The sequence below is a fragment of the Saccopteryx leptura genome, chromosome 2, assembly GCF_036850995.1.
Source record: "Saccopteryx leptura isolate mSacLep1 chromosome 2, mSacLep1_pri_phased_curated, whole genome shotgun sequence".
Lineage (NCBI taxonomy): Eukaryota > Metazoa > Chordata > Mammalia > Chiroptera > Emballonuridae > Saccopteryx > Saccopteryx leptura.
The window spans coordinates 266,164,323-266,182,693 of record NC_089504.1 but is presented as its reverse complement, the minus strand read 5'-3'; the positions used below and the strand labels follow the sequence as shown (position 1 = coordinate 266,182,693).

At 42.6% G+C, this 18,371-nt stretch overlaps 1 protein-coding gene across 1 annotated transcript in view; it reads left to right on the top strand.

Annotated features, from left to right (window-relative positions):
- Window positions 1–18,371, top strand: part of COLGALT2 (collagen beta(1-O)galactosyltransferase 2) — an 81,646-nt gene that overhangs the window by 44,700 nt on the left and 18,575 nt on the right. Inside the window, exons 2-6 of the mRNA XM_066361709.1 lie at window positions 395–505; window positions 1,504–1,621; window positions 3,347–3,481; window positions 6,657–6,861; window positions 12,796–12,915. Coding sequence (XP_066217806.1) covers window positions 395–505; window positions 1,504–1,621; window positions 3,347–3,481; window positions 6,657–6,861; window positions 12,796–12,915 — 689 coding nt within the window. The remainder of the gene's footprint in view (window positions 1–394; window positions 506–1,503; window positions 1,622–3,346; window positions 3,482–6,656; window positions 6,862–12,795; window positions 12,916–18,371) is intronic.

Here is an 18,371-nt window from a genome sequence, read left to right as displayed (position 1 = left end):
AACTGAATTATTGCTTAAATGAAGGATAACTGTTAGTGAAGTTCAAGGGCAAGTATACAATGTAGATAACTAACATTTAAAGCAAATAGAAAGATTTTCAAGAAGAGTAATTAACTTCCACTAGTTTAATTCCTTTTATACTTATACTGTTTCCTACAACCACTTATTCTACTACTGGCCAAGCCTTCTTGAAGGCTCTAGTGACACAGGATGATTTGAAGCTTATCTCTCCCTTTAGAAATGTATTGTTCAGTTTAGATGGTGAGAGAATCGTTTTCATACGTGCAGTTTTTAGAACTGGTCACCCTCCTTTCACTTAATCGGAGGTCTTTTGGAATTCTCCCTCCTCCTTTGGATGACGTAACTGAACTCTATCATGCTTTCTCTCCTGCAGGGCAGCCACAGATCACAATACGGATAACACAACAGAAATACTCAGGGAGTGGCTGAAAAGTGTACAGAAAGCCTATCACTATGTGGAGTGGAGGCCTATGGATGAACCTGAGTGAGTAGCAAGAGAACCCTTGTGAACTCCTTCCTTACCCTTTCTCCCTACCGATTTCCAGCCACTCAGACTTCCAACCTCGGAGGCGCCCGAGACCTTTCCTTATCTTTCATCCGCATATCCAGTAAGTTTTCTCCTTGGCAGATCTGCCCCTTTCTCTCTTTCTCTTTGCTCCAGTAGGTACTCATTCTCATTAGGTCACAAGTAAATTAGCACAGTGGCCTATATTTTTAAATAGTGATATTATTTATTCATATTTTGAGTAAAAGCCTTTTAGACTTGAGAGATCGTTGTAAAAAGTTTGTACACGTTTTCCGTACACCTTGCTCTTTCACTTACCATATCTTGGTAATCATTCTATAGTAATCACTCAGGAGCTTCCTCATTATCTCTATAAGTGTGGAGTGTCCATTGGATGGATGTACCATGAGTATATCATCAATCTCTTACTGGGGGACATTTAGGTTCCTTCTGATCTTTACCACAGCATTTCTTAGTTGCTTCCATCTTCAAGCCATTCTACATACCATACTGTCAAATCAGTCACATAGCATTTATATTGTGTGAGGTTTTAGAAGTAATCAAGAGATGATTTAAAATATATGGGAGGATGTACGTGGGTTTATATTGCAAATATCACACTATTTTATATAAGGGAATTGAGCAAGCACAGATTTTGGTATCCATAGGCGTCCTAGAACCAAAACCTCTTGGATGGTGAGGGAGGACTCAACTTACCTAGTACAGACTCAGTGGGTCTCTTTAGAACCCATTGAAATATTTTATATAAAGATTCTTCTGTACAATGAGCAGCAAGTTAACTGGTCTCCCCTTGTTCCGGTTTCCTTATGTATAATACAGGGATGATACTAAGAATAATAGTATCTACGTCAAACTAGGGTTACTGGAAGATTAAATGAGTTGCTACACAGTACCTGGACTATATAGGTGCTCAGTAATTATAAGCTACTACTATTATTATTATTTATTTATTTTAGGTCTTATCCTGATGAAATTGGTCCAAAGCACTGGCCGGCCTCCCGATTTGCCCATGTGATGAAACTACGGCAGGCCGCTCTTCGAACTGCGAGGGAAAAATGGTCAGACTACATTCTGGTAAAATCAGATGTTTGATTTCTTGACAACTGTTATCTCGAATATGTCCAAATCAGTTGTCCAAAAACTAGGACCATGGGATCAATCAAAAACACTCTTGTTTAGGCATCGCCTTCCCCACTTTTTAATAAAGGCACAGGGAGAAACATTAGGAAGGTAGTATTGGGATGCCTGGATTTCATCTCAGACCACTTCTGACCTGCGTTGTCAGTGAGTAAATAAGCTCGAATTATTCAATCTCATTCATGTAACAGGCACAGAATACTGCACCTTTGTAGTTCATGGGGAGTGCTATAAGTAAAGCAATGTAAACAGTCTTAATAACTTTTTATAAGAATTTTGTGGATATAAAAAATTAATTATACAAAAAGATTCATATTAACAGCTCTGAAATAAAAACCCTGATTTGGAGAAAGACACTTCCCTTCTTGACTTCCTGGTTGCTCCCCATTACGCTGGGCTCTCGTGGAGAATTTCTTTCCATGAAGAGGTTCAGTCTCTTCCCTTAGAACTTTGAGAGTGGTCCAGAGTATACTGGGCTTGATGACCAGGAATCAGTGTTGTATTGCATCCTTGTCTTCCACGAAGCCGTATCAACTGGAAAGGACAGTTCCCTAAGTAGCTACAGTTCCCATTTCCCTTCTGAATATTGATGAGGCTTTTTTCCCCACAAGTTTATAGGAACCAAGTTCTTCATCTGTGCCCCCCCCACCACCGCCAATCCATTTATTTCTTTTGGCAAGCGTTTTCCAACACAACACTAGAAATGACACCAATAAAGTAAAGCCAATATTGTTTCATTAAGTGGATTGACATCTCTTGGTCACTAGACTGATTCCTAAAGGGACTATCTTGGATCTTTGCCCATTCCTTTAACCACAACAAAAAATCAGCCCAATGATTTATCTCACACACACATTTTCAGTGCAATAATTGCATAGAAATTTTCAGCTTGTACTGATGATACTTAACCCCATATAGCTATTTAAATGTCACTGAAGTGTGCAAATGTCAAACAATAAAATTTTTGGTAAACAGATTGACTATCATAAGGATGAAAGCTTCTGGTTATTTATTTTGTGAGTGTGGTAAAATATACATAAAAACTTCCATTATAATAATTTTTAAGCGTAGAGTTCAGCATGATTATTTAACTTATACTATAAAACATGTTATACTGCCCCTGCAAGTGAATCATTGTTAACATGGACTTCGGTTAAAAATGGGAAATGGATTTATTGGTTAGCATGTGTTGATATAATGTACTTTAAACAAAAATTCTGCTTGTAACATTAAAATAGCATTGATGGGTCTATTTGGGCCCATTTTGGCATTATTAGATAAAACCTAAGTAGGTTTTTCCATTTGTATCTAGAGTGGGCACTCAATCAGTGTTTCTGAATCAAGTTTTAAGGGCTTGGGAGCCCTGAATATCTTGTAGGTAGACCCTGTTTGAGTGTGTGCCCAGCCTGGTAACACCAATACATTGCTTGGTGCCTTTTGCAGAACTGAACATGTAGAAGGTAGACTACATGCAGTTAGACTAAATGTATTTGGTCTGAGTGCAAGCCATCCAGGTGCAATGGTCTTCCATAAAGTGAACATGGATAACTGGTTCTTTATCTCATGAGCAAACCTCCACGATCGTTCAGAAGTGTTGGGTTATTCTTGAACCCTTTACAGAAAGGTAGTTTTTCACCTGACTTTATCTTTTTCTTTTCCTAGTTCATAGATGCTGACAACTTCCTGACTAATCCACAGACCCTCAATCTAATGATTGCAGAAAACAAAACCATCGTGGCCCCCATGCTGGAGTCTCGGGGCCTGTACTCTAATTTCTGGTGCGGAATCACACCTCAGGCAAGTCTATGGCCAATGGATTAATGCTGTGAGTTTTAACAAGGTGACCATGTCTTAACAGTAGCCCTATTAACCTTTTCCACATTTCCTCCCTTGAAAGATGCATGTGGTTTTAGAGCAAGCATTATCAGGAAAGGAGGTAAATGCAGGTTCAATGCCACAACCCGGTGAGCTCTTCTGTGTCAACGAATTATGAAGAAAATATTCTAATGAGTTTAGCATTAGAAGCTTTAAATGAACTGATATAGCTTGCTGGGATTTGTAACTTTCTTTTCTCCCTGGTTTAGAGATTTTTTTTTAAGTTTTTTTTTTTTTTTTTTTGTCATTAAAACTATCCTAAGAACACTATAGAAAAATCTAAAAATGAAAAAAAATTAAATCAGGTTAATCCCTACCACTCTAACATCATAGATAACATCTTGCATGTTTTTAATAACTATATCAAGTGCTTATAACGCAATTTACTTAAACTATCTCTTTGTTTAAAAACATTTAAGTTGTTCGCAACTTTTAACTATTATAATAACCATCATGATTAATACAATTTTTTCTGTATTTATTATTATTTCTTTAGGATGGCTTCCTACAAGTGGAATTTCTTGAGTCAAAGAGTATAAATATTTTGATAACCTTTGATATATGTTGCCAAATTTATTTCTAAAGAAATCAAGTAATTAGAACTGCTTTGGTAACTTATTTTTACAAAATTCACGTTAAGAACAGAATTCTTTTATTTCTGTCACCTCTCTTTTCCATTGCTAAAATCTTTCAAGTCTAGAGATCTGTTACTGTGAATTCTTATGGCTGGTTATGTTTTCATTCTTTAGTTAATTAATTCAAGAGATAAACTAATCAATGTAGGACAAACATATGCTTAAGGAGAATATATATGTTAAATGTGGTCTCAACCCCAAAAGGCTAAAATTTTAAGTCTATCTTTTAGATTTGGTTTGGTTTGGGGCAAAAAATGAGGCCAAATGGTAGATGTTTAATAACTGGCTCTCTTTGGGGGAAAAAATCCTGATTGGTAACATTTGCCCGTTTTCATGGTGTAAGTATTCCCACCATGCAAACCACTTAAATGTTGTTTTAAGCTAAGTGAAAGGTTAAGTAAATTGCAGTCTAGCTACTTGATGAGATAATTATTAAAAATATGCAAAGCTGACATGTGTGGTTCTGTTAGATAGTGGGGATTAATTGGATTTTTATTTTTACAGCTACCAACATGTCAGCTGGCTTGCAAAATTCCTGCAAGTTTAACAACCCGTGGCTCTAGCACTCTACCGGATGAGGCATTCCTGTTTTGTTACAGTATTTCCTGCCGCCCCAAGAGGCTTTGAGTGCATATCATTACCCACATCTCTTCTAGGGAAGCATTATGTTCATTATTTATACAAGCCATTCAGTTCTTGATGGGAAAACGTTATATTAGGTTCATTTGGATTCACGTGCTCTCTATGAACAGCCTGCAGTGTTTCACGTGGCACAATCACTTGACAGTTGTTTTTATAAGAGTTATGCTTTGACACCAGCAACAAGGGTGGGCTATTCTAGTGACTATGTCCTCTGGGTTCCTATCATCTTGTTTGCTTTCTTCATTAAAAGCAAACAGGAGAACGGGCTCTCCTATTTTGCACCCTAAAAGTAAAACTCTGAGCAACATAAGGGCAATTGCAAGCTTTCTCCCTCTGTTTCCGGCTGTCGGCCATCTCCCATCAGGCTTCTGCTGGGACAGCCAATGACTTCATAAGCTTAAGGCAAGCCCTGAACACACCCAAAGCAGGATGACCGTGATGTTTTTGTCTGGCCAGTGAACAAGAATTACTACCAACAACCAATTTATGTGGAAAAAGGACAATTATCACCTCTGCCTGTGTGCGGGAGGCATATTAACTCTCTCTCTCTGCTTCTTCCCTCCCTGCCCCCAGGACATTCAGTGATTCATCACCAGCATGGATTTTCCAAGCTTCTCATTCTGAGACTCTTGTTCCTAAGCCATCTAGAGTTTTATATTTGACATGCGTTCTTAGGCTGCCCTTTAAAAAAAAGTGTCCCCTCTATCCTTTGGAAGAATGATCCTAAGTTCCTAAGCCTATTCTGCTAACTTAAGGATAGTAAGTGACCCTTAATTTAAAGGCTAATAAAAATTATAGCAATAATAATATTCATATAATGAATTACAGTTTTCAAACCATCTCCAATAGACCTTATTACATGCGATCCATTTTACAACCTTGTGAGAGGAAACTTGGGTTCAAAGAGATTAAGCATAGACTAAGGTCAAACAGCTAGCAGCCAGTTAGAAACGACTCGGAGACTTACATCTTCTAAGTCTTAATTTGAGCTGCTTCTACCTTACCACGTGGTCAGTGTCAGGGCTGGCTCGGCTGGAATACTCGTCTAGACACTGAAAGGACTGTCAGAGAAGGAAGAGAGGCTGAATGCTTGACATGTGGGCACTGGCATCCCAACAGAGAATGTGGCCACAGAGCAAGGGGACTGGTTGTCCTTTGTGCTTGCCCAGAAGGGACTTCCAAAAGGGGAATCTCCAAATATTGAGTAAATAACCTCATTGAAAGAAGACCCTATTTCTATGTTTAAGTGCAGCTTGTTTAGTTAAAAATATTAACCAGTGTAATGTAGTCATTTTAATAATAGCCAATAGTAAATGATGCTTTCCTGATGCTAGCACTATTCTAAGCCCTTTGAATTTTTAAGACAACCCCATGGGGTTAGATGGGGCCACCGTTTCTCTTTCACAGATAAGGAGCTAGGCTGAGTAATCTGACCTACAGACAGTAAGTAGCGGAGGTGGGATTTGAACTCAAGGAGGCAGACACCAGACACTGTGCTCTTCACTGCTGGGTTTTAACCACTTCATAATACTCATGTTTCAATCATAAATCAACACAAAATATGCTTTTATAAAATTATTAAATCAAGAGATATGCTGAAATTATTTCTGATAACAGGACTCTTTTAGTATGGCTTAATACATAAACAGCAATTCCTGAGCTCAATAGGAAATTCTTAGGCCAAGATAAAGAGTGCAGGTGGCCTGGCTTGGGGACTTTGCTTATCTGGTGATGACTCAGAAGGACTCGGCTAGCAGATGACGGTGAAAGATGAAGGACTCAGATCAGAGAACACAGCCCACATCCTTGCTCTTTTCCAGGGCTTCTATAAACGGACCCCAGACTACCTGCAGATCAGGGAATGGAAGAGGCTGGGCTGCTTTCCCGTCCCCATGGTCCACTCCACGTTCCTAATTGACCTCAGGAAGGAAGCCTCCGACAAGCTGATGTTCTATCCCCCGCACCAGGACTACACCTGGACCTTCGATGACATCATCGTCTTTGCCTTCTCCAGTAGGCAAGCAGGTACTATTTGGGTTCGGTGATACCGCCCCCATGGCCACACTGCAAATAACCAGCCTCTTTGTTTTGTGCATGTTATTAAAAACGCTGCTATATCTGGAAATGGGCTTTCTCTTCAGGTGGAGTTAGAGGCAATTAATTGTCTGCAGTAACCACACCAGCACCCTCTATGTTGCTTTTCCTGTGAGCAACAATGACCAAGAACACTTACTCAGAATCCTGTTTTTATTGCGCAAATTTTCAGGGACACAGACGCTTTCTCTATTGCTTTTTCACTGTCCATGAGCCATGGTCCTTAATTGTATGCCCAAAATGTCTCATTAGTAGGGATGCATTCTAGCCATTGAATGGAAACCAGAGAAGGGACGGAGCTGTCTTCCCCTTGAAGGGAACAGTCCAGAAGTTGAACACATCACTTCCCTGTATATCCCATTAGCTGGAACTCAGTCACAGCACGACACCTAGGAGGCTCAGAATGTTGTCTGCACAGTCCAGAGCTCCAATGCCCTTGTTGTAGGAGGAGAGGGTAAATTTGGGGGAGTCAACCAGCAGCATCTGCCACAGCCCCCAAGGAAGAGAAGGCAAAGCCAGGCTTAAATCTTTCATGAACCACTAGGAAAGCATTTCCAGAGTGAGTGTAAGTTGTTTAAAAAAGACAAGTCAGCAGGAATGTAAGTTATTTCTCTTGTGTCACCTGCACGGGCAGCTGGGGAGGACATAATTCACCGAAGCAGCTCAACAGGAAGATACACAACCTTCCCAAGGCCGGGTTTTATTCTCAGGAGCATTCAGAGCTTCCTGCCGGAAGTCGGATCCCATTATCAATGAGCCAGAAATGTGCCACTTACCCACTACCAAGAGTGAGTTGAGAGACCAGGCAGATGGTGAATAAACTCCCCGCAGTCATATAAATTAGGGTGGATGGGATCACGCCAAGACCCTCATCAGCTGAGGCAGGTTGCTGGCAGATGAGAATGTTAATACAAATTTAAGCTACAACTCATTTACCAGGCCATCCCTGAAGCCACGGGTGGCCCGCTCCTCAGTTGTCGACTTGGTAGGAATGAGATTATTAGCTGGAAGGCTGGGGTTTTTTTTTTTCCCTTGGCTGCTAGGGCCATTGAGAACCTTTGGCCGGGTGTAGGCATTTTTAAGATTTGCTGTCAGGGCAAAAGCAAGGTTCTTATTCTCCTTTGGGTTGGAAGGTTCCCTGAAGGTTCCCGTGTCCATGTTAATGGAACCACTTCTTTAAGCTTGGTCTGTGATTTGCTCTGACCTCCCCAAGATGAGAAGCAGACACAGGGCCTTCTTGTTTTTTCCATCTGCGCCAGGCTCTTTGGTTCAGAGCCTAAAGGAAGGCTGTTCCAAGAAAGTGAACGATGAACAATTGCAGTAGTGATCCTTGCCTAACAGAGTCCCCCTTTACAGCTGTAGCACAAGTCCTTACCGTGAGCCATGCACTAAATGGTTTTGATACACTCTTTTAAACCAAGAACCGGATCTGTGTCTGGGAGAGTGACACAGGCGGGAAAGGAATTTTCAGCTCTGTGCCTCGCTTGTCCCATTCTCTCAGAAGCAGGTGCTGAGGCCCAGAGCTCTTTGGTGGTCCAGTTAGGGAGAAGAAAGGTAGAAAAGGATGACAAGAGGGTCAGGCTCCAGGCTTTATTCTTGTGCTTAGCGTTGTGTTAGGCTCTGTGTTGGGGAAGACAGGACTTTTGCAGGTGACAAACATAAATGTTAATAGCTAAGAAACAGTGAAAGCTGAGGGGCAGATGGGTGGTACAAACTGGGAGCAGGCCAGGGGTCAGGAAAGGGATACATGACTGTCACTTGGAAGAACAGAAAAGCCTTCCTGACAGCCGTGTGGTCCTAAGGCAGCACTGTCACTTGTCTCGAAGTGTTTTCAGGGACACATGAATGCGGACCAGGGAGCGTTCCTGGGCGCTTCCATTTTTAGGTCTGAAGCAAAGCACTTCCCTTCCCTCTTGAAAGAGTCTTGATGGGCATGATACGTCTTCTTTTGTTTTCACTCTGGTGAAGCCCCCTAGCGGTGTGAGATCTGTTGCAGCATCATTGCTTAACTGTCAGAAAGGGACTAAACAGTCTACATGTCCCAGGCAGGACCACCTACCCTCTAACCTGGATCCTTATTCTTTGACCTCGGACTGCAGGCATCGTCACACCTGGGTGATGAGTGACAGGGTCAATCCAAGTGTGCTGGGCACTGGGGCGTGGCTGCCCTTCTGGCCCAAGAAGAGAGCCCAGGGGTCACAGATGAGGCTCTGTGGCTACAATGAGAGCAGGGTCAGGAGTTCACGTCCCACTGTGGCCAGTGAACTGGGCTCTGTACCACAACCACAGGACCCATCTCTGGCGTCAGCCAGTCATCTTCTGGTGAGTCAACAGAGGCAGGAGATGTGGGTGACGGGTGGGCACATCTGCCCTCTGCACATCACTTAGTGATCAGAAGTGCCTCCCATGGGCAGGGATGGTGATCCAGAGTGATTGCTGGTGCTGAGACTCGGCTCCCAAATTCTGGGTGGGTAGAAAGATTGTTGGCATTGGCCCTCAGGGACAGAGGTTTAGGCACTAAAGACTTCTTGTATGACTTGAGCCAATCACAGCCTCTCTAAATCTTAGTTTCCATCACAAAGAATGGTTATAGGTAGATCAGTTTACAAAACAAAGGTACTGTGTCAGTACAAGAGAATGACTGATACCTTCCTAAGAGAAGTACAGGCCTTCAAGGTGTGACACCATTCACCATTCTTTTTCAAGGAGAATCCGGTTTTTCCAGGAGCAGCTTTCACTGAGAGCACCCAGTTCCTTTCATGGACTTTAGCTCATTATCAACACATTTCTTTTTAACATTTTAATGTTTTTATCAAATTATCCATGCATTTCCTTAAAAGAGTTCAAAGAGTCCCCTAAGATTTATTATAAAATTAGAAGTCCCCCACACATTACTTCCCTGGGCTATTGCCTTGTTCTAGAAGACACACTTTTAACTCTTCCTGAGGGTGATGCAAATAGAATATTTGCATACATGTTTCTAAATAACACGCTTGCATTACTTGCATTACTACTTCTTGATTTCCTGGTTTTACCATAGGAATAATTGGTTGGCTGCCCTCTACAGGCGAGGAGTCAGCTCTCTCCTCCCTCTGGTTCCTCCATGCAGACACAGTCTTCCTATCACCTTGTCTTCTCCGTAGAGTTACATGGTAATTTAAATGGTTAGTATTTTTGTTATTTTATTATCATCATCTGAACCTAATTCTTAACTGGACCATTTATAAACTGTGGTTAGTTTTCTTTTTATATCTAACTTAACAATAGCTTTTGGAGGGGGGGGGGGGCTTAGTTTCTATTATGACTAATACATTCCAAAACTAATCCCTAATTGTCTAGAACTCCTCTTAGAAGAATCAGATTTTCTTTCAGAGCTAAGTACATTTTCATTCTTTCTTTCTTTCTTTCTTTCTTTCTTTCTTTCTTTCTTTCTTTCTTTCTTCCTTCCTTCCTTCCTTCCTTCCTTCCTTCCTTCCTTCCTTCCTTCCTTCCCTCCCTCCCTCCCTCCCTCCCTCCCTCCCTCCCTCCCTCCCTCCTTCCTTCCTTCCTTCCTTCCTTCCTTCCTTCCTTCCTTCCTTCCTTCCTTCCTTCCTTCCCTCCTTCCTTCCTTTCTTTCTTTCTTCCTCTCTTTCTTTCTTTTTTACAGTTGACATTTCATATTATTTTGTGTTAGTTTCAGGTGTACAGCATAGTGGTTAGACAATCATATACTTTACAAAGTATCCCTCTGGTATTTCCAGCGCCCGCCCAGCCCCATACATAGTTATTACAGCATTATTGACTATATTCCCTGTGCTGTACTCTACATCCCCGTGACTGTCCCATAGTTACAGATTTGTACTCCTTAACCCCTTCACCTTTATCACCCAGTCCCCCAGTGTCCCTCCCCTCTGGCAACCACGAGTCTGTTCCCTGTGTCTGTGAGTCTGTTCCTGTTTTGTTTGTTCATTTATTGTATTCATTAGATTCCGTACAGAAGTGAAATCATATGGTACTTGTCTTTTTCTGACTTATTGCACTTAGTATAATGCCCCCAGGTCCATCTATGCTGTCACAAATGGTAAGACTTTATTCCTTTTTATTGTAACTAACATTTCATTATGTAAATGTACCACAGCTTTTTTATCTACTTTTCTATTGATGGGCACTTGGGTTGCTTCCATAGCTTGGCTATTGTAAGTAATGCTACAATGAACATATTCTTTCAAGTTAGTGTTTTGGGTTTCTAGAATGGTCAGATTTATCAGATGTTCTTTCTGCATGGTTGTGACGATGTCTGTCCTGTAGCCTCTGATATACTCTAATCTTAGTGGTGCCACAGCTGTCAACCTGGGACTCTCGTTTCTTCTCTTCTTTGTTGACTGTCCTCTTTACTGTCCTCAGTTTTCCTTGTTGTTGGCGATCCTCCTCCTCCTCCCCCCACTCCTCTTCCTCTTCCTCTTCCTCCTCCTTCTTCTACATCATCTATTAACTTGCTGAGACAGCATGATGGGAAGTAAATATTTATGACCTTACATGTCTGAAAATGCCTCTCTTGTCCCCTCACTTGACGGATAGCTTGACTACGTTCCATCTCTTCTTTTTACTAAAGTTTGCAAAGTTAAATGGCAAAATGATTGGCCTAATTAGGGGAGAGAGGCAACCTCAACATGAAATCACTTTCCTTCTCCTTCCTGAATTCATCACGACTTTGTGAGAGGGTAGTTTTGGGTTTGAAGTTCCCCAGAAGCATTCATGTGAGCGAACAGCAGAGCTAGTGAGCTCACTTGGTGAAGGTAAGAGGAGTGACAGTGCTTGGGGACCAGCCATGAGGCAGTCAGAGTCAGCGAAGGGGAGGATAGAAGCTCTTTTCTTCCCTGTCCTTCTGAATTAATGCCCTGAGACAGCTGATTTGGCAGGTGATACGGCTGGCTAGAGGAACTCTCAGTTGAGCCAAATAGAGATGGCTCTCTGCAGGTAAATCTCTGGAAAGCAGAGATGATTCTAGCAACAAACAAATCAGAAGCCTTGGACACGTGGACCAGAGCTTGGCAGACTCGTTTTTTAAATGAAGCCATCTTTGCATTAGTCAGGACTGTCCGTTGCTGGGTCTCTATGAGACCATCTTGATCCCTATATTCCTAGCTATCTGCTTGAACACAGATCTGTATTCTATAACTCGAGGGTAGCCAGCTTGGGCCGTGAAGGCCAGTGTTGAATATGAGAGGCTCATGGCATATTTCTGGCAGGTTCTTAACAGGACTTGAAATGCAGACTTTCTTTTGTTCCTTTATGAATCTGTTCTAGAAGTTTCATGTCTATTGCTTGACTCCAAACCCATGCTTGCTAAGAGAAGAAGTAAAACCAAGGAGAGTCATAGAGCATTGAAATTTCCTTGATTTTTATTTTTCATTCTCCATATGCCTAGCTCTGGCTTGAGTGATCGCTCAGCCTTACAGGGTTTTCCGGTTTGCTTTCATATCAAATACGGATTTTATTCCTTATTTTCTTGTTATTTCCTGTAGGTGGATTACAGTGTTCCATTCTGTTCTCCGGAGCGGGAATTCCTTGTCTTTCTTTTGATCCCATCATGCCTCTAGTGTTCATTTTAGACCACAAGTATGCTTTTTCTTTAGAGAGAAAAAATCAATTTCCTCTGAGCTGAAGAATGGCTGGGCTTTTTATTAGACCCCAGTGCTGTGATGTACTTTCTTAATAACAGAGCATTTCTGAGGTCCCAGACAGTGCCTGAAACAGCTACTTGTTCAACTTCAGTGCCAAACCCAGCACCAGCCACAGTCCAGCCTCTCTTTCCCTAGTTGTCACTATAGAATGAAGAAGCGTGTTTTCTGATTGGTCGGCTTTGTCCCTCTCTTGGGTCCTCAGGCATCCAGATGTACCTCTGCAACAGAGAGCACTACGGCTACCTGCCCATCCCCCTGAAGCCCCACCAGACCCTGCAGGAGGACGTCGAGAACCTCATCCACGTGCAGATAGAAGCAATGAGTGAGTGACCAGGAAACCTGGGATGGCTCTCGTTCCGTTGCTACTGTGACCATGCCAGACCCTCCCCTCCCCCCCCTCAGGACTGGAATCTCACCACCATCAGTCTGCCTTGGCTGACACATGGATATTCATTTGTTCATTTATTTTTACACTTTTCCTATGACTATGACGAAGTCTTCGCCCTCAGGGAGCATTCTGTCCGGGTAGAGAACTGGGTGCACAGCAAATGCATTTCTTACAATACCACAAGGGCTCTGACGGTGCTTGGTGGTGGGATTCAGACTCTAGCTTTGCTGCTTTCTAATTATATGACTTTGGGCAAGGAATCTAGCCTTTTTAGTGATACAATGGAGGTGATGGAAACTTTAGAGTTTGGGAGAAGATTCTTCATTATATATAGATATAGATATAGATATAGATATAGACATAGATATATAGATAGATAGATATAAAGTCTAAGAACAATAGTAATAATTATGACTTTAATTTAATAATAGCTCTGCTATATCAGATACCATGCTAAGCATTTTTTGTATACTGTCTCATTCATCCTTACAACAAATTAGTGAAAGTGTTTTTTTATCCCTCCATTAAAGATGAAGAAATTGAGGCATAGAGAGTTTAAGTAACTTGCCCCAGCTCAGTCTGCTGAACAAATGATAGATGGGGCTTTGAACCAAACTTGCAGTCTCCAAAACTCATGTCCTTACACACTGTGCTGTTATGGCCTCCAGTTCTAGTGTGACATCAGAACTGGTGAATGCTCATTAATCAGTAGCCACACCAATTATTATGTACAATGTACTGGTGGCTAGAGGAGAAAGTCACAGATCCACGCTACTCAGGAAAGGGTGTTGGAAACAGCATCCCGAAGGAGGGACTACTTACACTGAGTTTTCACACAGTATCTAAGAACTTCAGTTATTCCTCACTAGAGCATAAATCTGTATATGTGGGCAGTGGGTGGACGTATGTCCAGCCAGGAGGGCCACTGATGTATAAGAAGGTGTTTGGACTTTTTTATGAAGGAAAGGGAGCATGTAAGGTGATTTTAGTGGAAAAATGTCAGGTTGAAATCTGGATTTCAGACAGTCACTCTCGTGCTCAGAGAAGTATGGCTGGAGTGGGTGGGCATATATACTGCTCACAAAAATTAGGGGTTATTTTATAGCTTCATATTCATTTTGAAATATCCCCTAATTTTTGTGAGCAGTATATAAAGTTCTGGCGCTTTATAAATGGCATTTTATTTAATCCTTGTATTTACTCTTTCTAGTTATAGTTTTATTAAAATTTTAGATCCTGCATTTTAAAAGATAGAAGATAATTGGAATAAGAAAATAATTGGAAGAGAAACAGTTGAGGGTAATAATCATCAATATAAGCCGCAGGCCCATGGAGAATTCATACCAGTATGCTGACCATGAAATCGCGTCTGTCAAGGGTCCTCAGGAAAGATAAGCGAGGCCATAAAAACACTTTGGCCACCTCTGGAACCCAACGCGCAGGAAACGAAGAGCTGCTAAGAGACTGTGCCCGGTGAAGCACAGAACAGGCATTATATTCAGGTGCAAACGCTGAATTCCTACCCACAATGTGTGAGGGACATGGGGAAGGGACAGGGGGGATTTTTTTGTTGTTGTTGTATTTTTCTGAAGTTGGTATTGGGGAGGCAGTCAGACAGACTCCCGCATGCGCCCTACCGGGATCCACCAGGCATGCCCACCAGGGGGCGATGCTCTGCCCATCTGGGGCCTGGCTCTGTTGCAACAAGAGCCATTCTAGCGCCTGAGGCAGAGGCCATAGAGCCATCCTCAGCGCCCGGGCCAACTTTACTCCAATGGAGCCTTGGCTGCTGGTGGGGAAGAGAGAGACAGAGAGGAAGGAGAGGGGGAGGGGTGGAGAAGCAGATGGGCGCTTCTCCTGTGTGCCCTGGCCGTGAATCGAACCTGGGACTCCTGCATGTCAGGCCGATGCTCTACCACTGAGCCAACCAGCCAGGTCTGGGACAGGGGATTTTAAACATTTTATAGCCAATCCTCTGCTTCGTGCATTTATATTTAACTGAGGAGACAAGACATGGGGCAAAGACTCCAATGATGCAGTATAGTGCTTTGCAAAAGGAGCAGATAGAAGGCAGTAGGAGTTTGGATTAGGAGGAGATTGCGGGGCTGGGGTGATCTAGCAGAGTGAAAAGTCGTGGTGTTCCCTAAGCTGAGCCCCGACGGCAGCATGGAGCTTAAACAGAAGGAGGGATACACTGAGGGCACGGCAGGCAGCGGATCTAAACTGAGCAAAGGTATTGATCAAAAAGCATTCTCACTCTGGAAGAGAGTTGGCTTTTAATAACAGAAGGAAATAAAGTTGAGGGTTGGGATGGCTCCATGGTCGTGGTCCCAGCGAAAGCAGAATGCTCCTCCTAAAAGCAACAAGGAGACAAGGAACGTGTTAGAAGAGAGAATCAGGCTATACGTATTAAGCACTTACTATGCCCCATAATTGTTTAAGAGTCTGGGGATATAGCCATGAACAAAATTGGCAGAAGGAATTTTTATTCCCACACACACACACAGAGACAAGCTATCCAGGAATTAGCCACATGAATATTTGGAGGAAGAGTGTTTCAAGCAGAAGAACAACACTGCACAGGCTATTAAGAAAGAGCTCGGGGTGCTCCAGGAACAAAAGGCCAATGTGGTTGGAGTATAGGGAGTGAGGGCTGGAGCAGAAGGGAGATGAGGTCACGGAGGAAGAGGTGTCCAGACCTTGCAGTCTTGTGGCCACAGTAAGAAATTTGTATTTTGATACAAGAATAATGGGGTTGCATGCAGAGTGGGGGAGGGGGAGCTGCATGATGTAATTTAGGCAGTTAGTAAGATCAGACTCTGATGCCGACACTACAGAGGAGGGTGACCAGTATATCTCTCTTGGTGAGAGATGATGGTAGCTGGGATGCAAGCCCCAGCAGGGAGGTGATGAGAGGCAGGTAGATTTAGGATCTATTTTGGTGGTAGAGCCAACAGGACTTACAGAGACCTGGATGTGGCCCATGAGGAAAGGAAGGAATTAAGGATGACTCAAGGATTTTGGCTTGGAATACCATTTAATGAAGTGAGAAAGGCTTCGTGGGAAAAGATTTGGGGAGATAAGTCTTGGCGATGTAAGTTTAAGATACTTATTGAGCCTCTGAGTGGAAAGGTCGGGAGATACTTGGCTCTAGGAATATGGAGTTCAGGGAGAGACTCCTGCTGGAGTCAGGCATTTGAGAGCCATTAACATTAAAAGAATGTTTGAAGCCATGGAACAGTGTGAACTTGTTTGGTAATAGAACGTTGAAAGGGGAGAGGAGAGGGAGGAGGACAGATCCCTGGGGGAGGTGAACAGCCAGAAAGCTGGAAGGAAAAGTTGAGACTTGTTCAATAGCGAGCCAGATGCTGTTGAGAAGTCAAGTAAAATGAGGATAGGGAGTTGGTCACTTGTTCTGTCAAGATAGAGATCTGTGATGACCTTGGTAGGAGCCACTTCAGTGCAATGATGGGGACATAAGCCCATTGGAGCAGACTGAAGAGAGGACAGTGGGGAGATGAGAAGGGGGAATCTTGTTGGGATGGGAATAGAGGATAAGGATGGTAGTAGGAAGGCAATGAGAGATCAAAGCAGAGGTGGTTTTGTTTTGCGTGTTGTTTGTTTTTGAAGATATGATTTTAGCATATTCGTATGCTAATGAAAGGATCCAATGTATAAGGAGAAGTTGATAATGTAGGAGTTCTATAAGAGGCGCTGTATCCAGGACAACATTGGAGAGGTCGTCCTTGGAACAAGGATGGTTCTTCCACTGTAGCCAATGTGTAGAAGTCAACGTCTGTGGGTACAGTGCATCTGAGTTTGTAAACTTGAGGTTGAAGGAAAAGGCAGGTCTAATCTGACTTTGAATATTTTCTCTATGACATATGTAGTCCAGCATCAGCTTGAGAGAGATGTTGGGAGATTTCAGGAGAGAGAAAAAGATATGAAATAGATCTCTTAGAGAATGGGAAAGTAAATGTACTATGGAGGCATACATGCATACACACACACACACACATACACATATAGTTGCATCATTTGGCAGTGTTGCAACTATAACCAATTTGACTTCTTTGGTTCTAGTTTTGAAATGACTCATTCAAAACAACTGTGTGAATTTCTCTTGCTGTATTTTTCTTGGTGCTGATTAAGTGAACAATTGAGTTTAACCACAATGGCAGTTTTCCCCAAACAAGATCAGTGGGAGAGATTCAAGAATCTTTCCAAGAAATGGTTCGAATGCTTGACCACAAGTTCTGGGTTGTGGAAGCAAAGGCATGAAGGGTGTGATGGGTTTAGACATGGTAGCGGGTCACTGAAAGAATGAGCATTGGTTGGTATTAAGCTCTAGGACCTAAAAACCAACAGGCTGTTACATGGATCACCACGGAGAAGCTGAGATTTCTAAGAATGATGGCAGGGACAGTGAGCCTATGAGAGGCCACAGTCATCAGTGGCTGAAGGGGCCTGATGAGGAGGGCGTGGGTGTGTCAAGATGCTTCAGAGAAGCAGGTACTTATGAAGGATGAAAGAGAAACAGTTTGGAGTGAGTTGGCGGATATGAGAAAAATCACCTTCTACTCTGACAGCTGAATGGGAGGCAGTGTCTTCAAAAGAAAGCCAGCTTTTAATTAAAACAAAAAGGTGAAAAGACAGCCAGAGAGATTGTAGGGGCTGAACATGTCAGAGAGTTTATGAATCACAGACTGGAGCTCCAGAGATTAGTGTGGAAGAGTTTGGGTGGGTGGGAGATGGGGAGCAAGCTCAAGGGGTAACCCTTATGAATAGCATTGTGCCCATCGCTCCACATGGACTTACTCGTTCAGTCCCTTAGAAATTCGTGGACATGCTTCCTACACCAAAATGTGGGGGGTGAATGACAGAAAGTTGGATCTTACCAAAGTGACAGAAGTAAATGAGTACAAGGCATGAGGAGTTTGCTCTCGCAAATCAGACGTGAGACTGGAAATCTTCGGTGCCTGTTCTCAGCAATGACATTTTGAGTCAACAGAATGTCATGTAAAGATTATTAAGAATATTGGATCTGAAGTCACAAGGTCTAGAACCAACTTACAGCTCCGCCCATCGCTCCCTATTTGACTTCGGGCAAGTCTACCTCTGGTTTGGCCTCAATTTCTTCATCCATACAAAAAAACAACAGCAATAAGAGTGAAGATCAAACAACGATGTGGTCTATATGAAAGCACTTAAATTGTAAAGCACTCGAGTGTTGGGCTTGACTCTTGTGGTCCAGAACAGAGCTGTTTCTGTGGAAGAAAATTATTTTCACAGTGTGCACAATGAGTTAGAACGAGGCAGAGTAAGAGCATATGAGTGTTTGATAAATATGAAAACACCCCAAGCACAGTGAGGGAGGACCCGAGCTAGGG